Source organism: Abramis brama (genome assembly GCF_963993115.1).
Source record: "Abramis brama genome assembly, chromosome: 25".
NCBI lineage: Eukaryota > Metazoa > Chordata > Actinopteri > Cypriniformes > Leuciscidae > Abramis > Abramis brama.
In genome coordinates, this window is record NC_139987.1 from 4320273 (window position 1) to 4345051 (window position 24779).

The 24779-nt window shown below is 36.8% G+C and overlaps 1 protein-coding gene across 1 annotated transcript in view; it reads right to left on the bottom strand.

Moving 5' to 3' along the window:
- Positions 1–987: 987 nt before the first annotated feature.
- Positions 988–24779, bottom strand: part of galt (galactose-1-phosphate uridylyltransferase) — a 103142-nt gene continuing 79350 nt past the window's right edge. The window contains exons 10-11 of the mRNA XM_084104313.1: positions 5995–6149; positions 988–1402 (exon numbers count right to left, since the gene is read on the bottom strand). Coding sequence (XP_083960439.1) covers positions 1322–1402; positions 5995–6149 — 236 coding nt within the window. The 3' untranslated portion in view covers positions 988–1321. The remainder of the gene's footprint in view (positions 1403–5994; positions 6150–24779) is intronic.

Consider the following 24779-nt stretch of genomic DNA (forward strand, 5'->3'; position numbering starts at 1 on the left):
GCTAGGTCGTTTCTAGGTTGTTATAGCAGGTTGTTAGAGACGGTTAAGTGATATACTGTGTTTTTAGGTGGTTGTTAGGGTTTTTTCCAGGATTTTGCTAGGCAGTTGTTAAAGTGTTCTAGGTGGTTGCTAGGGTGTTCTGCATAGAAGCTTAATGGTTGCTAGAGTGTTTCTATGGAGTTGCTATGTGTTCTAAATGGTTGCTAAGGTGTTGATTTATGGTGTCTAGGGTTTCTTGGGTAGTTACCCGAGAGTTATACAGTTGTTAAGTTGTAAGTGGTTGCTAGGTCTTTGTTAGGTTGTTATGGGTGGTTGTTTATATTGTGTGTTTAGGTGGTGGCTAGGATGTTCTAAGGTGTTGTTAGACAGTTGCTATAGTTTTCTGTGGTTGTTAGGGTGGTTTCTAGGGCGTTGCAAGGCACTATGCCACAGCCATATAACCATGTAGCCCAAGACTGGTTGCCCACTGAAGCTAAGCAGGGTTGAGCCTGGTCAGTACCTGGATAGGAGACCTCCTGGGAAAACTAGGTTTCTGCTGGAAGAGGTGTTAGTGAGGCCAGCAGGGGGTTATTGATGGGGACACTATACTGTAACAAGCACCATCCTTTGGGTAAAACGTTAAACCAAGGGCTTGACTCTCTGTGGTCATTAAAAAATCCCATAGCACTTCTTGTAAAGAGTAGGGGTGTAACCCCGGTGTCCTGGTCAAATTCCCTCCATTGGTCTTTATCAATGGCCTCCTAATAATAATCCCCATTCTTTCAATTGGCTCGATCACTCCCTCTCTCTCCTCTCCACCTATAGCTGGTGTGCGGTGAGCGCTCTGGCGCCATTGTTCTGTGGCTGCCGTCACTTCATCCAAGTGGATGCTGCACACTGGTGGTGGTTGAGGGGAGACCCCCTGATATGATTGTAAAGTGCTTTGGGTGTACAGTAGTTGTCCATTGTTTGCAATGTTTCCTTCCCAAATTTATTTGGCCAAAAAGGAAAAGAAAGAAAAATAACTTTATTAAAGAATTTAAAGCTATAGAAATAACATACAGCATTCTATTTAGCCATAGAAATCACTTTTGCTCTCAACTGAGCAATTACCAGCTCCCGTGGTTTGGCCTTCAGAGCCCTAAACCGAAACTTGGGAGACAGTTTTATCTTCTAACTCAATCGAAAGAAAAAAAGGGGGATCAGAAAGTAGTTAGCTCAAGTTTTAAACTCTTTGCACTAAAACAGATGAGTCGTCTTACAGCTCCATCTGTTTCTCTCAGTTTTATGTTCTCATTATCTGGCCGTTGGACACAGAAGGTGGCCGACAGGTCACACTCTTTTAGTTCTCCATTCCTCCTTCACCTTCTGTTTTTTCCACCTTATAATGTTCCTCTCTGAGCTTTCTTAACTGTTCTGCAGCCTGTGAAAATGGGGGAAAGGGAGAGAGACAGAAAGAAGAAACATAAAAATGAGTTACTGTACAGTTCAAAAGTTTGGGGTCTGTAAGAATTTTTTTTAATGTTTTTGAAAGAAGTCTCTTATGCCTACTGGCAACATTTATTTGATAAAAAATACAATAAAACAGTAATATTGTGAAATTTAATTACAATTTAAAATAACGTCCCCAAAATGTGTTCAATGAGCTGTATATTTTGTCTATGCTAATAAAATGTTGAATAGATATTTTTGTAGATCATTTTGTAGATTTTGCAGAAACTAACTTAAGTTAGTTAAAATAAACCTGTGCTGAAAAATATTTACTGAAGTGACAACTTGCTCCAGCCTCTCCTATATAGTTCTCTAGAAGTGCTTGGACCACAATTTGCTGGGATAGAGACATAAATTCGAAAAATAAAACTGTAGCAAAAAAGGCAGATTGCTGTGAAAGCACATTATGAAAAACACACAGTGTGACCCAGACCCTCCAGCGATGACAGACTCAGTATTCATGTCTAGCGCTCACAGTGGAGGAACCACCAGTCGCCCACTCTCTCCTGAGATAAGTCCCTGCAGGGGTGTGATTAAACCTCCTAGCGGCTGTGTCACTTCCTGATCCAATCTCTCAGCCACAACACTTTAATTCCTTTGCAACTGCTGCTGTGGCACGGGTTGATGGAGGCTGTTGCCGCCGTTGAGTGAGAGGTCAGTCTCATAAACACTGGCAGCTGGGCTCGCAATGGGAGTGCCGCATTCATAAAGCCATAATAAATGTTACAGCACATTAAATCGCCCCAGAGGTTCAGCACGATATTCCAAACGAAAGCTGTTCAGTCATGACGTTTGAGCGCCAAAGTAAAAAAAAAAGCGCCCACCGCATTACCCATAGCGTCCCTGCGTAATGCTTGGCAATAAGCGCATATGAATATGTGCTTGTGCGCACTAGGAACCAGTTAGGAACCAATAATATGCCAACTCTAAATGTGGCTATGACATTTATGAGTTTTGACTTGGATTCAACCTGGATTCAAATCTGGACTAATGATATTATGTAGTTCACCCAAAAAATTAGAGCACTGTCATCAATAAATGATCATTTCAAACGTTCAAAAGAGGGAATCTACTGAAGCCCCTAAGACACGGTGGCCGAGAGAGCTCAACGAGCTGCAACTGAAGAAAACAGATGATAATAGAAAAAAACACCAGCAAATTAATAAAACATCTTCATTGATTTGGCAAAACATGTGCTGCAAATACTCACATTGCAACCAAATACAGAATTATTCTGCAAATACTGTACTCACAACACAGTGAAATTCAGAAACACGCTGCAAATACTCACAACGCAACCAAATACAGAAACAAAATGTTGAGAGTATTTGCAGCGCGTTTCCAAAAGCATTATTACATTGTTCTGCCTAGTCTCAAAATCTTGACTTAATTTTCTTGTTATCTTGACATAACAAAAGCTATTTCAAAACATATATATCATATCTATAATGATAAATGTATTAGTGTCCAGCACGTGCACAAAACCGTTTATTTTAAGCATGCTGCAGTTATGTCATCTGCTGCTTTAAATGCTCAATCTTTTTAAAGTCAGGTGGATTCTGATTGGCTGTCAATGATTTTTATCATTCATCAGCTTAAAAAAAAAAAAAAAAACATTCTTAAAATGTTTCTAACATATCATTTTCATTATTTGTGGTGCGGACTTCCCTATTCTCATAGAATCAGAATGATTATTTAAACTTTATAGTTATAGATATCGTTATAGTTTTTGATGTGAATGAGCCTTTACTCAAGCTGAAATATGTCGATGTCTATCTGTGACTCACCAAATCAGTGTCTGAAACTTCTGAACTTCAAAAACATTAGCGAGTATAAGCAGCCAGATAACTTGTGGAACCAATTATATTCTTATCTCAGTTTCATCTTCTCATAGGCTTGAATCTCTTTTTCTCAAAAATACTAATGTGAAAAGTTGGTGTAAGAACATAAATATATTAGTATTGTGAGTCCAGAGTCCATTGGGAGCACAATATTGGCTTGTAAAATCGTGACTGGTCACTCTAGTGTGCTCTCACTCTAACTTGGCTTTGAATTCCCCACCAATCACAACCCAGCTCGGTAGACAGAGGTCAGGTCAACAGATAACCAAAAGTCCAATTTATCGCAGCCCAAACCATTCTCACTCGTTTAGCTCGGAGAAAAACAGATGTCCTGGTTTAGGACTGATAACGCTCACTGCCTGCTGATAAATTTCACATTCAGGTGGACAAGCTAGGGGGGAAATGGGTTTGCGAGGAGTGTGAAAAGGGCTCGGATTGCTGTCGGGAGGGGGTGATTGGACCCAAGTCTGTGTGACGGACAGAGTCACAGCGTGACAGATCAGCGTTGACGGCCAGTGTCCTGACAACCTCCGGATGGAAGGCTGTAATTTGATCAAGCTATCAATCAATACATCCAGATGGGCATCAATCAAGAGCGTAACGTGCTGCATCCTTATCCTCCCTTCGGCGGCCAGTGAGAAAAACGAGACAGGAAAATAGGGGACTCAATTTCTTGTTCGGCTCCCCTTCCCTCACTTGACAGCGTCAGACTGAGCAGGGTCACCCTGGCCTGGGTATGCCTGACAGAAACACTTAGATGGTGGAAGTAAGTCCCACATGACTGGACACATTAATGAAGCAGGTGAAGTAGGTGCAGAAGTGCTGGAAATATGAGTCATTGTGAATTAAATGAACGCTGCACTCTTCCAATGGTACTGAGGACAGTAGCTCAGTACCGCAAGAAGAAGTCAGAAACTGATAAGCGTGACATTATAACAGTGCTTTAAGACTCCTTGCGATAAACAACAAAAGTCGCCTCACTATCCAATTATTAAAAATCTGACAGCATCGGCTGTCGGGAAAACCACTTCAGAAGCCATTTATAACCTGTGTCTTTGGAGAAACGGGGCAGAGTAATGTTAGGTCATAAAAAGCAGGCATTAAGAAAAAGGTTATCTACATCTTGGGTGTTGAACTAGGAATAATTGGAGAACTAAAGCTTAGTGGAAACTCTAAATGTAGTGGAAAGACAGATAAAAACACCCCTGAGTCAGGAGAAGAATACAATCAACAGGTCTGCCAAGGCGTTAAATTGAAACCCAAACCCAGCCTGTAAACGAGAACCTGTGACCTGATCCAAACGGTATTGTCAGATTTTATGACCAAACAGGACATTGCTTACTCTTTTTATTTCCTATCAAGCGAGCAGACCCAGATGCACGTTTACAGAGAGACAAAATGTTTGCTAAGAGTTATGTTAAAATGAAAAGAATATATATTATAAATACTATTATAAAATATTATTATAAATATTGCGCACAATGCACATTTTAGTGAGCCAACTAAAGAAATATTACTGCAAATATGATAATTATTATCAGATGCATATTTACAAAAAGCCAAAACCCTGATAAGATATGTTAAAATTAAAAGATAATAATAATAAAAACAACATGCGAGAACATATTAGAACACATTATTGTAAACACGGTAATTTTGGTTGTATTTGGTAACACTTTATTTTACAGTGTATGTTACACGCGTTACATTTACTATAAATTGTGCTTAATTACTGTACATGCAACTAACCTAAACCACGCTCTAATCCTAACCCTATAGTAAGTACATACAGTTAATTATTATTATTCAGTACTCTTTTTTAATATACTTTAAAATGTAATTTATTTTTGTGATGCAAAGCTGAATTTTCATCAGCAAGTACTCCAGTCTTTGGTGTCTTATGATCCTTCAGAAATCATTCTAATATGCTGATTTATGATCAATGTTGGAAACAGTTGTGCTGCTTAATATTTTTTTATAACCTGAGATACTTTTTTCAGGATTATTTGATGAATAAAAAGTTAAAAAGAACTGTATTTATTTAGAATAGAAATCTTTTGTAACAATATACACTACCGTTCAAAAGTTTGGGAACAATAACTATTTTTTTTTAAAGAAATTAGTACTTTAATTCAACAAGAATGCGTTAAATTGATAAAAGGTGATGGTAACGATTTATATTGTTAGAAATGTTTTTATTTTGAATAAATGCTGTTTTTATGAATAAATGCTGTTAACGTTTTACTCATCAATGAATCCTGAAAAAAGTATTCCAAAAAAATATATTAAACAGCACAACTGTTTCCATCATTGATAATAACTGAGTATCAAATTATCATATTAGAATGATTTCTGAAGGATCATAAGACACCAAAGACTGGAGTACTTGCTGATGAAAATTCAGCTTTGCATCACAAAAATAAATTACATTTTAAAGTATATTAAAAAAGAGAACCATTATTTTAAATTGTAATAATATTTCATAATATTACTGTTTTTTTTGTTTTTTTTTGTTTTTAACTGCAGGCTTGATGAGCATAAGAGACTTCTTGCAGAAGCATTAAAAATAGTAGTGTTTCCAAACTTTTGACTGGTACTGTACATAGAGAACTTGACTGTAAAATAAAGTGCTACCTTATTATTATTATTATTTTTTACATGCTAAAGAAAACAGAAAACATACCTGTTCAGGTGTAAGATCCCTCTGTTCATTGGCTAGCATCTCGTATCCAACCATAAACTTGCGTATGGTTGCGGATCGCAGTAGAGGAGGATAGTAGTGAGCGTGTAGCTGCCAGTGGCTCATGTCTTCCTTTAGATAACTTCCCGTCGGAGCCCCTGGAGTGTAACAGACCACAACTGTTACCACACATAATGCAATGTTATTGGACACTATTTAGAGCATCATCATATCTACATTCAATTTCAATTTAAAACAACATATGCCCAGCCCAATTTTCTTCCATAATGTGACATATTTCCAAATGGAAATGGATTTTAAATGAGAAAATAGAGCCAGACCTAAAAGTGAGTTTGCAGTTGATTGTTGGGCGAATGAAAATGTAGTCCAAGGCTGGGAGATATGGCCAAAAAAGTTATCACAATTACATTTTTCTCCTAAGTGTAAGTTGTAGAAACCAGACCATTTAAACTACTCTTTATTGTTGAGAACATGACAAATACTTGCCAAACATGTGAACATTTCACAAATCTGAGGTAGAACATTCAATAAATTCTTTTAATTCTTACTTTTTCCTTAACAAAATAAATATCTCTACATTTCTTAGTGTCTGCATGTTCTAACGGGTGATTTGTGTTGCCTGACTTTGATGACGAGCATCTTCAGCACATTTTGCAGTGCAGGCAGCAATATTAATATTATTACATGTCTTGGCTCTTAGAAACTCACATTTGACAGTAGCTTGAGTTAAGATGCAGATGTAAATTTATGTTCATTAACAAAAACAGTAACATCTATAAAAAATTGTAATTGTAATTTTATTTCGTAAAATTTAAATATTATTTGAGTTTTATTAAAATTAATCATTGCTCTTCCATAGTAGCATACATTTAGGTCATGATAACCCTGCATATAGCAACTCGCTACCATGGTAAAATGTAACTACAGTATATGGTTTCTATGGTATTTGTATGAAAAACATAGTATAAATGCACAAATGCTATAGCTTAATCACATTACTCCTGCATGTCTACATTAAATAATAAAATTCGATATGAATGTCCCACATTCTGCCACATACCATGGTGCAGTTAGTGTTATTACAGTAAATCCAAGTTAAATGATGGTGATTTGTAGATTTGAAAGCCCTCTCACTGCATCATTTTGCACAGTGTTTCTCGTGTTTCATCTGGCTAGTTTAAATCAACGAGTAGTGCTCTTTTGGTGCATAAACATTAATATTGAACATTTATCTGGTACAAACATATCCACATCACTATGATCAGATGCTTCTCACCGCTGTCATTTTTGATGTGTTTATTTTGTTACTGAGAGGAAAGCGCAGCACATATTTACATATTCACATATTCATCTAAACTCTGTTCTCAGCAGGGTGGGCGGCGTCAGGATGTTTGCTAACAGTATATCACAGCAAAGGTATTTCAAACTTCTCCGTGAGCATAAAACAGAAAGGATTACCTACAATAATAAAATAGCTGCCATTTGCCCTTAGACCAAGTTATTATTTCGACGAAAGATTACAAAGACAAACGTTTTTTGGAATAACTTTCCATGATGAACTCTATAAAATAAGACCAAGAACATTTATTAAGAAAGTAATAGGGTCAAGTTTAAATTCACTTTAATTCTAGAATGATGTCACGACCTCTATCGACTGAACAGATGAGATATTTGCAAGGAAATGAAAGTTCAGTCGTTCCCATTAAGAAGTTAAGACGCAGCGCGCAGTGGCTCATTAAGTTTACTATGTGTTTCATTTTCAGCAAAAATGCTTGCTATCCCGATGGTGGTCATTCTCAGAAGCCCTTCAAAAAAGTCAAAAATTCATTCCGATCAAATTGACTTGGCATCCGTCTATCTTACAAGTGAAAGAAGTGTATGTGGCTATACATCAAAGCTGAATATGCTGAACAGAACAAACCACAGCAACTAAATCCTTCATTAACAACCCAGCCGATGTACAATAACAAGGCCTGCAAACCTTCGGATGCCAGTGGCATGTGAGACATCTCTTGTAAGGTTTCACGGTGCATATTAAGTTATAAAATGGCTGTGAGAACCAGTGGTTTGGCCGTCTGCCCAATCCCAGATCCCCCTCTCTTATCCCCATGTAATGAATGAAAAGCGTATCATGCAAGTTAAATCAGATTCATCCTGACTGCTCCAGTGAAACGGCTGTTCATTTCCTTTACTGGCATTTTCTCGACCGCCTCATGCTAGCTGGATGTTACAGGGTTTGGATCGGGGTCTTGCTTCCCAGCACTCACATGCACACACATATCTCTTTTTGGCCCGTCTTGAGTTTCTTCCCGAGTTTGTTGACGTTCCTGCTTTACATTTGGCTCTCGGCTCTCAGGGGTTACTTCAATGCAGTGCGAAGGTATGTAGAGATCGCTGGCTAGCGGCCATTTTCATCCGTGCCAGTGAAAATAATAAAAGGCTCAGATTCTCCAACACTGTACCTAATTTAAACAGTCTGAACATGTTAAAACACTCGGCACAATGGCCAAGAATATCAAGTTTGGTGAGCTGAGCTCTACAAGACATTCCATGTCTATTTACTAATTATAGTGATGTCATCGCTTTTAATACAGTTGGGAACGTTGCATGCAATTGGATTGTTCATACGCCTAACATGTACCATTATTATGATTCATGAATATCGCTGAATATGAATGAACCATCCAACTTTTGCTGAAGTCTATTTGCACTCAGGAACACAAGTCAAATATGTCAGATCATTAAAACGATACGGCAAATAAGTGGTAATTATGTATGCATGTGTGTGTGTGCTCTTTCAAAGTGTAGAAATGGCTAGTTTTCGCATGAGGAAGTTGTCACAAGTATCAAGTCAATAACTTCAATATATCTTAGTCAAAAGTCCAGCTCCAGTTTTCTCTTGTATATTTTTAATATTTATAATACACACACACACACACACACACACACACACACACACACACACACACACACACACACACACACACACACACACACACACACACACACACACACACACACACACACACACACACTTTGTTTTCGCAACCACCAATTAAAATCAAGGCTGAAGCACTACTAATTTCGGTTGCCTCATTAGCAGTGACAATAGTGCATCAAAACAGAGCAGACTCTCACTAATATATAATGCAAAGTTGATCTGAAGTTTGCTCTTAATAAAAATAGGAACTCTTTTTGCGTAAACAGAAATATGTCCCCTCCATGATGAACATGGATTAGCTAAATAATAAGGCAAGCTGAATTCAAGGGATGCTTTTAGAGCTTTTATTCAATTAAAGTCTTCACATTTCTTATCCACAAATGCACACTATATGCTTACTTGTTTGGAAAAGACTGAAGCTATAATAATTCTCAATTTGCACCACAGTGCAGAATTGTCCAAAACACAAACAACTTCAATGACAGTAAAAGCAGGATTTCAGGGCTGAAAAGTTCCACTAGTTACAGAGACTGGCTGGTAATTTTTGCAGTCTAAATAATGTGCCATGACTGTTTATCCTGGTTCTCCAGCTAAATATATGAAAGAGGCCTCCAACATACTGATTAAATTTTCAAAATGAAATGCATTACATTTCTTGCTGTAAAAGAGGAGCTGTTTATTATATACAGACCACACTAAGCTCCAGCCTTGAGTGGTGGAAGCTAAAACCTGTTCTACATGCTGGATGTGCCTAAACAGACTGAAAGCCAACTGGCTCTTGCTGATCTTGTGGTCTTTCTCTTCTTTTAGCCTTCAATTTACGTGCCTCGATATTCCTGCATCTGCTATTATAGAGGATCATTATGAAAAGGTCTTTGTTGGAGGTAAAAAAAAAATATTTATAACTTTCCCCACTAAAAAAAAAAAAAAAAAAAAAAAAAGAATAAAATAAAATAAAATAAATGTGAAAAAGGTAAGAATTTGCTTCATCGCCTCAAACAACTTTCCTTTTCTGATGGTGTCACCAAACCCTCTTATGAGCCAAGTTACAAAACCCAGTGAGCCGCCTATGTAGACAATTGGTCTTGAAGTTTTATAGGAAAAATTCTGAAGATACATTGTAGCATGATTATTTCTGTTCACTAAAACTAAAATCATAAAAGATAAATAAATAGTTACTTGTAATAAAATAAACATTTACTCAAATAATATAAAAAAACCATAAAAAAAACAATAAAAAAAACATTTTATTTCAGGTAGTTGCCAAGATTTAAAAAATTGTACTGTACTGTACTTAAATAACTAAAACTAAAATAAAAACTTTAGACATGTTGCCCCCCCCAAAAAAAAAATAAATAAATAAATAAACACAAACTAATAAAAATGACAAAAGCACACAAGACAATTACTAAGACCTAAAATGAAAAAAAAAGGAAAATACAAAAATATTGATGAAATACTAATTTAAAAAATAATAATAATAAAAACAGTAATAGTATCTCAGTGATAATAAAATGACACTGAGGTGTATCTATCCTTCAAGGAGAATTTAATTCCATAATGCACAGCAAAAGGCTCTATGAACACCCATCTACGATGAAGAATGAAACAAGATAAATATTGATCTATAAATCTAAAAATGAGACTTCATATTACGTGGACATGCAAGAATAGGTGAACATGTTCCTCCAAACAACAGTGAGAAATAGATTCTTGGAATCGAGTCCACCAATTCCAGAACGAGGAACCGGAGTCGATTCCAGATATTTCAGAATCGATCAGCCCTAGTTAATAGGTTGCATGCTACATTCGTCCAATCAATGATACTGACATTGCAAATATGCAAATAAGAACATTAAACAAGTTTAAGAACGTACAACGTGAAAAGTCAGTTTATGAACACCCAGGGTTCGTAGTTAACCCTGGGTAAATTACGAGCAGTGTGAAACGTGAAGCAAGATAACCCAGGGTTTCCGTTTACCCGGGGTTTAGAATGATGAACTATTTCAAGTGTGAAAAGCCTAATACTTGTATTCAGCCAGAAGATTTTAACTATATTTGCAAAAGTAAAACTTATTCAAGGAACCAAATTAAGTAAGACCAGAAGGTGACATCAGCAAGAGTGTCTCATTAACGGTAAAAATTGCTATGCTGCTAACACACAACAGAGCTGCGCTAATTAGCCCGCTAACGCTACCTCCCCGGCTCATCAGAATGCCTTTGTGCCTTCAGTGACAAAAAAACAAAAACAAATATTTCCTTTCCCCCAAACTAATGAGCTCCATTGGAAACAAAATAACAAGCTTTTCATGGGACGCGATGTGTACTGGCGTCCTTTATTAAATGTGACTTTCCACTTTTCCAAACATTAAATCAAAGTCGAGGTCTCCTAAAACTAAAACCGGTTGAAAGTGAAGCTTGTGGCTTGTACATCGTATTTCCTACGTTTGCTTTCGGAGTGAAATATATCCTGGACAGGTTGCACTCATCACTTTCTGTAATCTTCTGACTTGGCTCTCTATAACTGAGTGAAGAGAAACATTATCCCTCAATAAAATCTCCAGCTCTCTTCATAAGGTATCTGTATCTGAGGAGACTCGCTCACACACACTGTAGGAGGTGGACATGCCGACCATGTCCTGAACAATCACTGAGTTCATCAGGGCCATGTCAAACCCCCTGTCCATCAGACACTAGATGTTCTCTAGCATCAGGAGGTCAGGACATTGAGACTCTCACGATGAGGCTTGCCTCTGCTGGAATCTGCTGTGCTCATGGGAACAAGACTGACATATTTAAGTACAGAAAATTAATCAGGATGTTTACAGATGCATAAAATAACATAATTAACAACTAGATTTTTGTTTTCTGAAGAATATATGAGTGGTACTACCAAAACTGCCTGTGTCATGCTATGTGATTGCTAAGGGTTTTGAGGGTGTTTTTATGTAACTGCTTATAAAGCGCATGGCGGAAGCGCACTTAGGTCGTGTCCGAATCCACTTTTGCTAGTTTAACGACGGGAAAAATGGTCGGAAAGGGTTGTCCCTATTCTCTTAATGAGTAATGGGTGTGTTTTGGGCGTAACGTGCAATAAACCAATCAGAGTCTCATCTCCCATTCCCTTTAAAAGCCAGTTGTGCTCACGCCATGGCGGTTCCGCTATTTACATGGCGGAATTTGCAAGCGGAAAAACTGAACGCTTCTCCAGAGAGGAAACGGATCTGCTCGTGCGCGAGGTTAAAGCTCTCAAGCAGACCATCTACGGGACAAGCCGGATTCCACCATATCTTTATGTACACAAAAATAATATTTTACATTGTTATCCTTTTATTTTTAATATGTGGCATGTTTGTGTGCTGCTGTGCGTCCCTGTGTGTTTGATAAGCAGAGTGTACGCGCATTGTGGACCGACCTATAGGTGCATATTACTAATGCATCCTTTAAATAACAAAAAAATACTGCACTATTGACTTTAGACCAGGTTTCATTTGGTCAATGGCGTAGTCTATTTCAGTTCCTCAAAATAGCAACGCACCAACAATACGCCTGAACACACTTCGTTTTCAGACCAGCAGCCCATGGGCGCACAGATGGGCGCAAATGCATTTGTTATTTAAACAACGTGGCGATGACGTGAAAATGAAAACTGCGTCAGGCTGAAACTAGCAAAAAACACTTGCGTCGCGCCTGACGCCGCATTGCGCCAGGTGTAAGATAGGGTCCTTAGAGTGTATTTTCTTTTAACATGTTGGTTTGTGGTTGCCAGGGTTCTGCTATGCAGCTGCTTAAGTGTTTTGAATTGTTTTAACTTATTGCCACGTGGTTGCAAAGATGTTTTGGGTGGCTTTTAGCCCATTGTTACGTATGTGGTTGTGAGGATATTGGTTGGGTGATGCCAAGTGGGGTGCCATGGGATTGTTCTGGCGGTTTTATAGTCTACCTCATCAAGAACCACTAATGAAGACAAATAAATGAATAAACAGGCTGTGCCTCCAAGCCTGCCACAACCTGATTTTTATCCAGACATACTGAGAAAATCTTAAAGGGTTAGTTCATCCAAAACTGAAAATGTACTCACCCTCAAGCCATCCTCCTAGGTGACTTTCTTCTTTTAGCCAAACGCAATCTGAGTTATATTAAAAAATATCCTGGCTCTTCCAAGCTTTAGAATGGGAGTGAATAGTAACTAATAGTAACTAAAGAGATTTTAAAGCCCAAAACAGTGCATCATCCATCATAAAAGTATTTCTGTACGGCTGCAGGGGGTTAATAAAGGGCAACAAACTCAAGCTCCTCCCACATTTCTCATTCAAAATTCTCATCTTAAATCTAATTCATGACCGGTGTTTTGTTTTGCTCTGTCCTCTATGCTTCTGCAGAGGTCAGAGGTCACTTTTCTGCTGCAACTAGACTTGCGTACGGCTGTTATAAAGTTATAAATATGGATATTTTTCTTACAAAAATGCATTGCTCTGCTTTGCAAAGGTCTTTATTAACCCCCTGGAGTCATATGGATTACTTTAATGATGGATGGATGCACTTTTTTGGCCTTCAAAATCTCCTCAAAGCTTGGAAGAGCCAGGATATTTTTAATATAACTCTGATTGTGTTTGGTAGAAAGAAGAAAGTCATATACACCTTGAGTGTGAGTAAATTATGGGATCATTTTTGGTGTGAACTAACGCTTTAACGGTTCTGAGTCTCTGAGAGCTCTCATTGGTTGCTTGTTTGTGTCATGTTTTAATTGAGCACATGACTTGTGATTGTTTTCACTGTTCATGTGCTCTTGTTTTTGTCATGTTTGCTGTGAGCACATGTTTGTCATGTTTGTTTCTATGTGCCATGTGCTCTTCTGTCTACTGTATAACCCTGCCCTTCTTGTTATCTGATTATTGGTTAATTTTCCCTACCTGTCCTCCCTCATTATCTGTTTTGTTTGCTCTCCATATTTATTCTCCTTGTGCGTGATGTTCACCTGTTGTTTCCTGCCTTACCTTGCCTTGTCCAGCCAGACATGTTTTTTCCCCACAGGGTAGTTTTTTGTTTGCTTTGTTTTATTTTTTGATTAATAAAAAGCCCATATCTGCATTCTTGAGTCCTCACCTCATCCCTTCACCCATCCCTGACAGACTGTGGCTTGTAAACAGGCCTAATAAAAATAGTTTGTTCCCAACTTAATCTGAGGCTTCATACCCATGATGCAAAGCTTAGGAGAAATGCCAGTTCTCATCTCTAGGGCTTTTATTGTTTCCTTCTCTTTTTTTTTTTTCTTTTTTTTTTTTTTACTATGCATGGCATGGTCTTAGCAAAACAGTGAGTTTGAAATGTAATCAGACCAATATGGGGGTTTCTTCTGGGAAAAGAAAGCTATTTGGATTATATCAGGGACAAAGGTATTTGAAGGTGGTCTCGCAATGAGGATTCATTTGTGAAATTTGCATGTACTAACATTGTAGCTCCAATATAAACTCTGAGACAGAATAATATAGTTCTTGCAAATTACTAGTGTAAATAAACAGATAATTTGAGTACATACTTGTTGCTTACAATATCTTTCTTAATCAAAAGAATTGGAATATTACATATTTTTAGCTATACACTAGTTACCCTGCCCCAGGCTATTTACATGATTATTAATCTTTTACACAAATAAGTATATGGATGGATATTAGGACTAACACAATATATAAAACATTATTATTAAAAGTAACATTCCCCAAAACTGACTCTAATTGTCTCTCAACACAGATTCATGTTACTTGTGTAAACTCTTTCTACCAGTTTATGAAGGCTCTAATGAAAATGAGTTGATTCATTCACACTTATGCGTCTCTTGAAGCACATTATTAATGAAGCCTTCAATGTCAAGCACAATTCCTTGAAACATTGATTTTCCATGTTCTCTCGGTTCCTCCCAGGGAAGCATTGAGAGCCAAGCTTCTGTTCAGCTGTATCCTCCTCTCACACACACTTCTGTAAGCTGCTCTCAGCTCCAATTGAGACTCGACATCTTTACTAAAAGGCACCTTGGAGAGACGCCATCTTTAGTTGGGTGTATGGCACATCCATGAACAAATGTGAGTGCTAAGAAATGATACAATACACACAGATTATTAATATACATATGAGCCATATGGTGTTGATTCTTCAGGAGTTGAACATTTCTGCTCCTGTTTTTTTAAAAACTAGTATTAAAATGCGCATTATAATAGTTTTATAATAGTGGAATAATGAATTTATAAAAGTGTCAAAATCAAGAAATTCTACTTTATATTATTCCATTAGAATTCAAAAAATATTATTAATTAGGTATTTTTGAGTATTATTTGTATAATTATAATAATAATAATTATTGTATAATATTGTAATATTTTTATATATATATATATATATATATATATATATATATATATATTTACAAGTCTTAAATTCTTAGATTTTGTTTAAATTGATTTTTTTTTTTAACAGAGTGCCTAAAGATCAGAAATTTTAATCATCTGAATTAAAATTCCACTTGAAGGTTGATCAAGGCCATGGTCAGATCTTTAGTCCAGGATATGTGATAAATGTTTAAACACAGATGAAACATAGTTTGAGAAACCTTCAGTTTTTAAGATCTCAAGTAAAATAATGTGAAAGTATTTTTCGCCTATAATATAATAAGGAAGTATGCGATTTCAGATGCAGCCGCAGTGTTATTTTGGAGGTTGTACAGATGTAAAATATATTAGAGTATATTCAAAATGATTGGTCTCAATTTGATTCAAGGTGACAAACGTGATTCAGACAGAAGCAAAGTGAATTAAATCTAAAAATAACACAAAACAACAGAGTCTCAAATAGAACAGAATATTTGAAAGTTTCAGACCTCAGACATGGAGAAAACTGCAGCCCGTCCCGGTGTTTTTTAAGTGTTTCTCTGACAAAATAGCCCTAATATCTGTGTAAGAATGATTTAATATGCCTGGCTGCTTATTCAGACAAGCCTGACCATGGCATATTAGGGACGATGCCATCCCTTTTATGAGGATAATTCATTTGTCGGGTATGAAATGGCCTGTGGATCCGAGCGACGGAGGATAAGAGGCAGGAGGTTATGGTGGGTAACTAAAAGCGATCCTCTTCTGATGATTTACTTCAACAGATTTTACTTTATGACAGAATAGAATTGAATACACTTAAACCAGCTGCACCACACAGTGTGTCCTGAATGCTAGAACTTCAACACAAATAATTCTTTGAAAGTTTCAAACTAGCAGTTCCTTTGACAGAAAAAAACCCAAACCCTGTCAAATGAAATGGTCTATGTGGCTGAGGGAAAAATGGCTGTAGATCTGGCAATTTTTCAATCTCAGATGAGTCACTTGTCACTTCTCCAAAAGTGACACATCTAGTTTTTAAATTGAAGGAGAGGATTTGACAGTTTCTGCAGATGAGTTTCAGGCTATTGAAAGATCAACCGCTAAGGCCAAGCGCACACTAGGAGAGAAGTTCATTGCCCTGCACACATTTAAACACTCAGTTTCTCATTCTGTCATACCTTATAGTGAACACTTTACATGATTGACCTCATATGTGCGTCATTCTCATCACCAACTATAGCTAAGATACAGAAATCATCACACACACTTTTGCCAAACAAACAACAGGCAGTACATGCATCCAGTGTTAAAAAAAGACAGGCAAAGATATAGAAGAAAAAGGGCTGACAAATATTTAGCATACTTATTTACCACAATGTTTTACAATTACACTACACTACAAAAACATCAGTGACGAGCACAAACCACAAGATGAATAAAAATTTATTTCTAGTTGTATTAATACAAATTAGTTCCAATTTGACAGGCTCCTGGTTGTATGTGTGCCATATCCACCTTATTTTTCAACACAGCTATTTCCTGTGAATGTGCAAGACTTTTTAGTGTGAAAGTATTTACACTACAAACTGTGTGTGATTATAATAAATTAAAATATTATGATAAATACCAATTTGCAATATCAAGCAGCATAATGAAGTGTTTTGGTAAGTGTTAAAATACCTGGAAGCGGATGACAGCCTCGACACATTACATTTGTAATGTTCTTGCATTAAAAAAGGTGGATAAATATCACTTTGGTTTGTAAGAATATTGGATGTATTGATTGTGGTTCCAAGATGTCACCCAAACAAAGATTCTCAGTGCATTCAACTTTACCATTTGGAACATATATGTTAAAAACAATCACAATAAAAATGTTGGGTTAATTTTGAATTGGAATCACTTGTGGAAGGAATCAGTTGTGAATTGAGTAGCGGCTTCATTTGGTAATTTGGTAATAATTTGTTCATGAAATGGACATCACGGCTCATTCTGTGTTGGTTGTTGCATGCGGGAAGATAATATTTGACACATGGTCACAAAGTTTCCACACAAGCATTACGTTTCCCAAAGAAACAACATTTTTATTGCACTAACATTCTTTTTTTTTTTTCACATTTACGAACAATTTAGTCACAGTCTGGAGCCGTGCTTTGACTTAAATTAGTTCAGTCTTCAACATATGTCTCAAAAACATAACCCCAAAAAAGAATCCTATCCGTCTACAATGCCACTGCAATTTTCCAACCTCTCGTTGGGATTCATTCTTAAAGAGTGACTAGTGACACATCAAGTTACTCATTGTATATTGAAGAAGAGGCTTTGACAACTTCTGTAGGTTCTGATGGGTAAGCTATTAAAGAGAGAGCGAGAGAGAGAGCGTAGTGTCTGTGCCATCTCTCTAGTTGCTCCTCAACGTCTCTCGTCTGCTCCATCAGATATTCCCATGTCTTTTCAATGACTGCTGTCCTGTGTCTTCATCACTGGCACACAGTTCTTTTCATTCTATGAGCATATGCATTGCAACAAATATAACCTCACAAAAATAAATAGCATGCATGATGTTACAGTACGTGTTTCACACTGCAAGCATGCATAAGAAGCGTAACCACAAAAGCAACAGCTATAAATTCTAAAATGGTCCAAAAAGGATAATTAATTTGCATATAATGGAACCAAAGCCCCAAATTATGAATAAACATGAATATATTTCTTCCCACAAAGTGCATTATCCCTCTCTAAGCAATCTCAGGATTGATGGACCCAATATTTCCTCTTTCTATTTCTCTTTTTAATGAAGAGAGAGGACAACAAAATCATCCTTACTGCTTGAAGATTTTGTATTGTTTTTTTGTTTTGTTTTTTTACTTAAATAAGAATCAGTGCTTACAATTTCCCTGTATTTTGTTCACTGCACAATCAATAAAGAGCTCTGATGGCAATGACAGTGTAACATCAATATTACAATACAATTTTCATCATAAGAAACTTGACAAATAACCAAAGGCAATGAACATTTAAAGAAAAGAAAAAAATTCTACATGCCAATACAACAAATTTTATAAATCTGAAAAAAAAAAGAAAAAAAAACATTCTAAATGTAAAAGAATAGCAGTCCACAACCATGACGACAACAACACATAGGAACGATATCGGAGTCACTTTCACAATTCTTTTTTTTTTCTCCAGTTGATGAATGATAAAAGCATTGACAGCCAATCAGAATCCACCCTTCTTTAAAGAGCCGGAGCATTTACAGCTCCGTAAATGCATTTTTTAATAAAAAATTCAATTCAATTCAATTCAATACAGCTTGTAATGAACAGAACGTTGTCATGTGTTGGTGTGAATGCTATAGTTATCGTTACAGTAATCTTATTTATCGTTCTTGGTGTGAAAACGGCCGCAAACAGTAATGAGCTGTCACCTGGAAAACAAACCGGTTGGGGAACACTGATCTAACACAGTTTGGTCAGAAAGGTCCTATCCATTTTTCTCCAGAGGTTATCTGATGTCAAGGTTTGTTCTCTTATCTGTCTTCAGAGCATTTGTCCTTCACTTCAGAGGGTTTCATTTATTTTCCATCTATGACCTTGACAGTCCTCAGATCGACAGTCCTGAGGCGTTTACAGACAAATCCACGATAAGAAGACATCTCTTTTTAAATTGTGATAATCTTCTCTACATCTCAAATGTCTGTTTCGCTCTCCGATACACTTTTAAAGTAAATCTATAAATGCTGAATGCTTGTTTCTTGACAACACCGTACCTGATAGACCTGAGAAAAATCAATTCATCCCAGAAATTCAACATCTTTGTCGCAAAGATCACGCACAAACGTCTACGTCTACTTTACCAGCGGCCATTATATCAGCTCATCTCTGACATCGTCCCATCTCTTTGTTCTTCCCAGTGTGAAGACTGTAAAAGTCCATCTTTCAAAACTTCTATTGCTTTGCTCTGCAATTATTTAATGGACCATGTCTGCTGATTTCACAGGCTCCATTACTGCCATTAAAATAATTGCAAAGCTCGACTACACTCACTCCTTTTGTTAAGGAGCAGGAGAGGGATTTGACAGATGACTGCTCCTCGCAATTATCAGCTGGAGATTAAAGCACCGGAGCTGACATCGGTGGAACAATCATGAAAATCTTCTGTAGGACTGAAATCAGTACTTCGTGTTATGTTGTTTCTGTAACTTTATGTATTTTTATTTATTTATTTTATCTGTTGGGAGTGAGAATGAGAAGGAGGTTATAGGGGGAGTGTGAGAAATCACTGAGCTGGAGAATAAAAATCAGAAAGCATGACGATTTCATTAAATTAGGTTCTTAAAGATGAAGGAATGGGAGGCGAGATGATGTACTGTCTCGCTATTGGCCGGTCTCATGTGGCTCCTCCACAGTGTTATCACACATCGCATCTGACTTCAATTAAGGTTGCAAGTAGCAGAGCCTGAAATCTAATTTAGTCTTATATCTTAGAGTATTTGAGAGAGTGAATGTATTATCATCTGTTATCAGATCACTGCTTGCTTTGGGACAATTAACAGGTTGAGCAATATCTGGAATTAATAAATGACAAAAGTATAAAATCAATATGGGTTGGTGGCATGACCAAAATCTATTGTTTCACGTTATGAATTTCTGATTTGTGTAATGGCGGCCTATACACTATAACGTGATACCATTTTTTTTTTCTGAAAACATTTTTTTACGTAATCATGCGGTATTGAAATGTACTTTATTCATAACATTTTATTATTTGCTTTTTATTAGGATAGATGCAAAACAAAAGATACATTAATTAATAATTAAGTTGATTTATTTTTAATAAGTTAAAATTGTACTTATAGAGAGCATTAGCTAAGTTCATTAAAAAATATTTAAAGGATTCTTAAATTATACATAGAATTATTATTTATTATTAATCAACAACAATAATAACACACACACACACACACACACACACACACACACACACACACACACACACACACAGACACACACACACACACACACACACACACACACACACACACACACACACACACACACACACACACACACACACACACACAGGTGATCATACTTCAATTAAATAGACTTTTCAACCCTTTTAGTTATAGAAATAAATATTAATGAATTCAATTAAATATTAATCAATAGGGTAGAGGGTTCATCCTCTATAATTATCCTGTCATTAAATATTTAATTTCAAAAATGATATCAGGTCACATATCCACATTGAAGTCACTGAGTATTTATTAAGAGTAAATTATGAGTAATTCCAACCTCAAAAAAGTTTTACATATTTTACATTGTAATGTCTGTTTCTGTCCACCTAGTGAATACAATACTTTACAAACATAAGGGGCTGGATATGATTTGATTTGTATGATGCAACAGTTGAGTTATGAACAACAGACTCAAAACAGTAAGGCGTTATTAATAGATGACAGTATAAAAGCACATTTGAAGTTATGAAGTAGCCAATGCTAAACAACATTCAAAAATCATTCGCAAAACATCAATTCATTCATAGCTATCCACATGATGAATTGTTCTGCATATGCATAAATGTTCATAAATGTAGTTGAACAAATAATATTAATTTATATTTGATGAATGATTGTGGTTTATGATCCTCTGTTTGCGTTTCTCAAATAACGTGCCATTTTATACTGTAAGATTTGCGCAAGTGGCATTTTGAGAAACATTCATACGAAATCAATCAAGCAAAAATCCAGTTAAAGAGATTAAAATACACAGAGGAGTATTATGAAGAAAAACAAAACAAAGCCAATTCACCAAGAAATTAATAATCTTGTCTGCAATATTCAACCCACATATATAAAAGGCAAAGGCGACTACTGTATGATACATGACTGAATAATTTAAACCTGGCTGGGTTTCTTCGTTCAGTTATAAATCAGATTTTATAATGCTCTCTAGGCCACGGGCAGTGCTGAGTAAGGTTTCTGCAGCAAGACTTATTGGCTGTGAGAGAGGGCAGTTCTCGGGTGTTGATATTGGACGTGACAGTCATACGGCGCTTTGCCCCAGTGCAGCAGAAGTCTGGCCAAAAGAACCACCAGTCCAGCGTCACAGACATCCTTAGCACATTTTTCCACTCATATATCCTCTGACAACCCTGTCAAAGGCTCTTAAAGATCCCTCACTGGGTCTTGTTAAAAAGTCATAAAGAATTGAGACTGGTGGCTTGCAAATAAATTAATAAAACTGGATTTTTACAATTTCTTAACAAAAAATGACTGGTGCTGCATGCTACAGAAAATTTTCATTAATGTTTTACTAATGTTTGTTCATGCGGAAGGCAAAAATCGTAAGCGGTGTCTATTATGCTTTTTGGGATATTACCTTTCATGTAGTGTGTAATATGGCTGTTTGTGAATATAAATTGAGACGGTAAAATCAACACCATCGCTACTGTTTGTATCACTGTGTATTAACTGGACAAGTCGACCAATCACAACAGAATGGGCCATCTGACCAATCAGAGCAGAGTAGACCAATCACAACAGACTGGGCCATCTGACCAATCAGAGCAGAGTAGACCAATCAAAACAGACTGAGCCATCTGACCAATCAGAGCAGAGTAAGACCAGTCACAACAGACTAAGTCATCTGACCAATCAGAGCAGAGTAAGACCAGTCACAACAGACTAAGTCATCTGACCAATCAGAGCAGAGCAGACCAATCACAACAGACTGGGCCATATGACCAATCAGAGCAGAGTAGACCAATCAAAACAGACTGAGCCATCTGACCAATCAGAGCAGAGTAGACCAATCACAAGTGACTAAGCCATCTGACCAATCAGAGCAGAGTAGACCAATCACAACAGACTGGGCCATCTGACCAATCAGAGCAGAGTAGACCAATCACAACAGACTGGGCCATCTGACCAATCAGAGCAGAGTAAGACCAGTCACAACAGACTAAGTCATCTGACCAATCAGAGCAGAGCAGACCAATCACAACAGACTGGGCCATATGACCAATCAGAGCAGAGTAGACCAATCAAAACAGACTGAGCCATCTGACCAATCAGAGCAGAGTAGACCAATCACAAGTGACTAAGCCATCTGACCAATCAGAGCAGAGTAGACCAATCACAAGTGACTAAGCCATCTGACCAATCAGAGCAGAATAGACCAATCACAACAGACTGGGCCATCTGACCAATCAGAGCAGAGTAGACCAATCACAACAGACTGGGCCATCTGACCAATCAGAGCAGAGTAGACCAATCAAAACAGACTGAGCCATCTGACCAATCAGAGCAGAGTAGACCAATCACAACCGACTGGGTCATCTGACCAATCAGAGCAGAGTAGACCAATCACAAGTGACTAAGCCATCTGACCAATCAGAGCAGAGTAGACCAATCAAAACAGACTGAGCCATCTGACCAATCAGAGCAGAGTAGACCAATCACAACAGACTGGGTCATCTGACCAATCAGAGCAGAGTAGACCAATCACAAGTGACTAAGCCATCTGACCAATCAGAGCAGAGTAGATCAATCACAAGTGACTAAGCCATCTGACCAATCAGAGCAGAGTAAACTCTCTTAAAGGAGGAGTTTATAGAGACTAAAACCTTGATTGAACCGTTTCAGACACTGTGAGAAAAGAGTTGATGTGCAATGTGTATTATGAACAAATTAAAGTCTTTTTTTAACACTGGATGCATGTACACCTGTTGTAGGAGACTCCAAAACAAAATTAGGAACCTTTAAAATAGCATAATAGGGGCACTTTAAAATAAAAATAAAGAAATAATAATAATATAAAAAAAAAAAATAATAAACTTCAGAAAGTTGCACAATTTGAGGTATCAATCATGTAGCAAAATGATTGTGAGATGAGTTACATGCCTACTTTAGTATGAGCAACAGTTCTGCTGATGTTTGCCTTAGTAAGCATTACTGAAAGCCATCAAACCAAGCAAAGCTGTCTAAGTAAACAGTAGTGTGTAATACAAAGGTGAATTCTGACCTTGAATGGACTTAATTTGGATTCCTTTCTATGTTTTTTTAACTGAAAAATTTAACATTCGTTACTCATAACAAATGATATGGGTCAGTGAAACATAAATGTGGAGAGCATGACAAGAAGGGTCTTTTTTGGACGCAACACCCACATTAGGAAACGTCTGGATGAATTCGGTCAAAAGCATCTGGATTTAGTTTATCCATTCAGATAAACCATGTCCAGATGCTTTTCAATCAATTAACAAAGACGCCTACAATGGCCTGGTTGAATGAAACCCTGTGCACACAGTGTATTAAAGACAAAAGAGCAGCTTTTTCCTATGAAAGAATAAAGGCAATGTTCTCAGCCAGAAGTGATTCAGGACTGAAACTGCTCACTATCTCAAGCTCCATTCACTGACTTTTTATATAAAGCTATGAGCAGATGTGGAGATGTTGGATTGTATTCTAGACTTATATATAAACTATATAATTAATAGCTGAGGATAATTGTTTTTCAGGAAGTTTAGCGGCATTGGCTGCCAGTTTTGGTCATTGGTTTTGAATGGTAGAACACATTTCCTTAAACCTTAAAACACACTTTCACTCTCACTATACTTTCCCCCACCAATGTATCCAATGCATAACTGTCAATTACAATAGATTAAAGAAAAAGTCCTATGCGTCGATTTGCGTCGGCACAACCATTTTCAACTAATAATCATAATCAGAAATGTTTCTCGAGCATGTAATCATCATATTAATGATTTCTGAAGGATCATGTGACACTGAAGACTGGAGTAATGATGCTGAAAATTCAACTTTGATCACTGGAATAAATTACATTTAATATATTCACATAGAAATGTTTATTTTTATAATACTTCACAATATTCCTGTTTTTACTATATTTTTGATCACATAAATACAGCTTTGGCGAGGAGACTTCTTAGTGATGAATCTATATATAATCACGTTTTGTTTAGATTATAATCATTTAAAAAAAAATAGCAATTCATATTTTTTATGATAAATTTTCATATTTTAAGATTTGAAATTCAAGGTCTGGGACAAAAGGTTAAATGCAAGTGCGTAAATGATGATAGAATTGATATTTTTGGGTGAACTATCCCTTTAAACAAAGAATAAAATAAATAATGAAGGCATGGTAAAAAGTTATCTAGGCAGTTTTAATATGACCTTCATTAAAAAAAAAACACATCCAAATGCAGACATAAAAAAAAAAAAAAAAATTGGTATGATTTTAAACATTAACAATGTGCAGTTCAGTGCCAAGGTTTTAATCAGAACAAACCCAAGGACGCCGTGACCTGAGCTTTCCCTGTAACTCACGCTATATTCCTGCTACCCAGCAACTCCTTTAATTAAAAACCTAAACTCATCTTAGACTACTTATTTCCTGCAAAGCAAAACCTTGTCAAATTGCACATTAAATGAA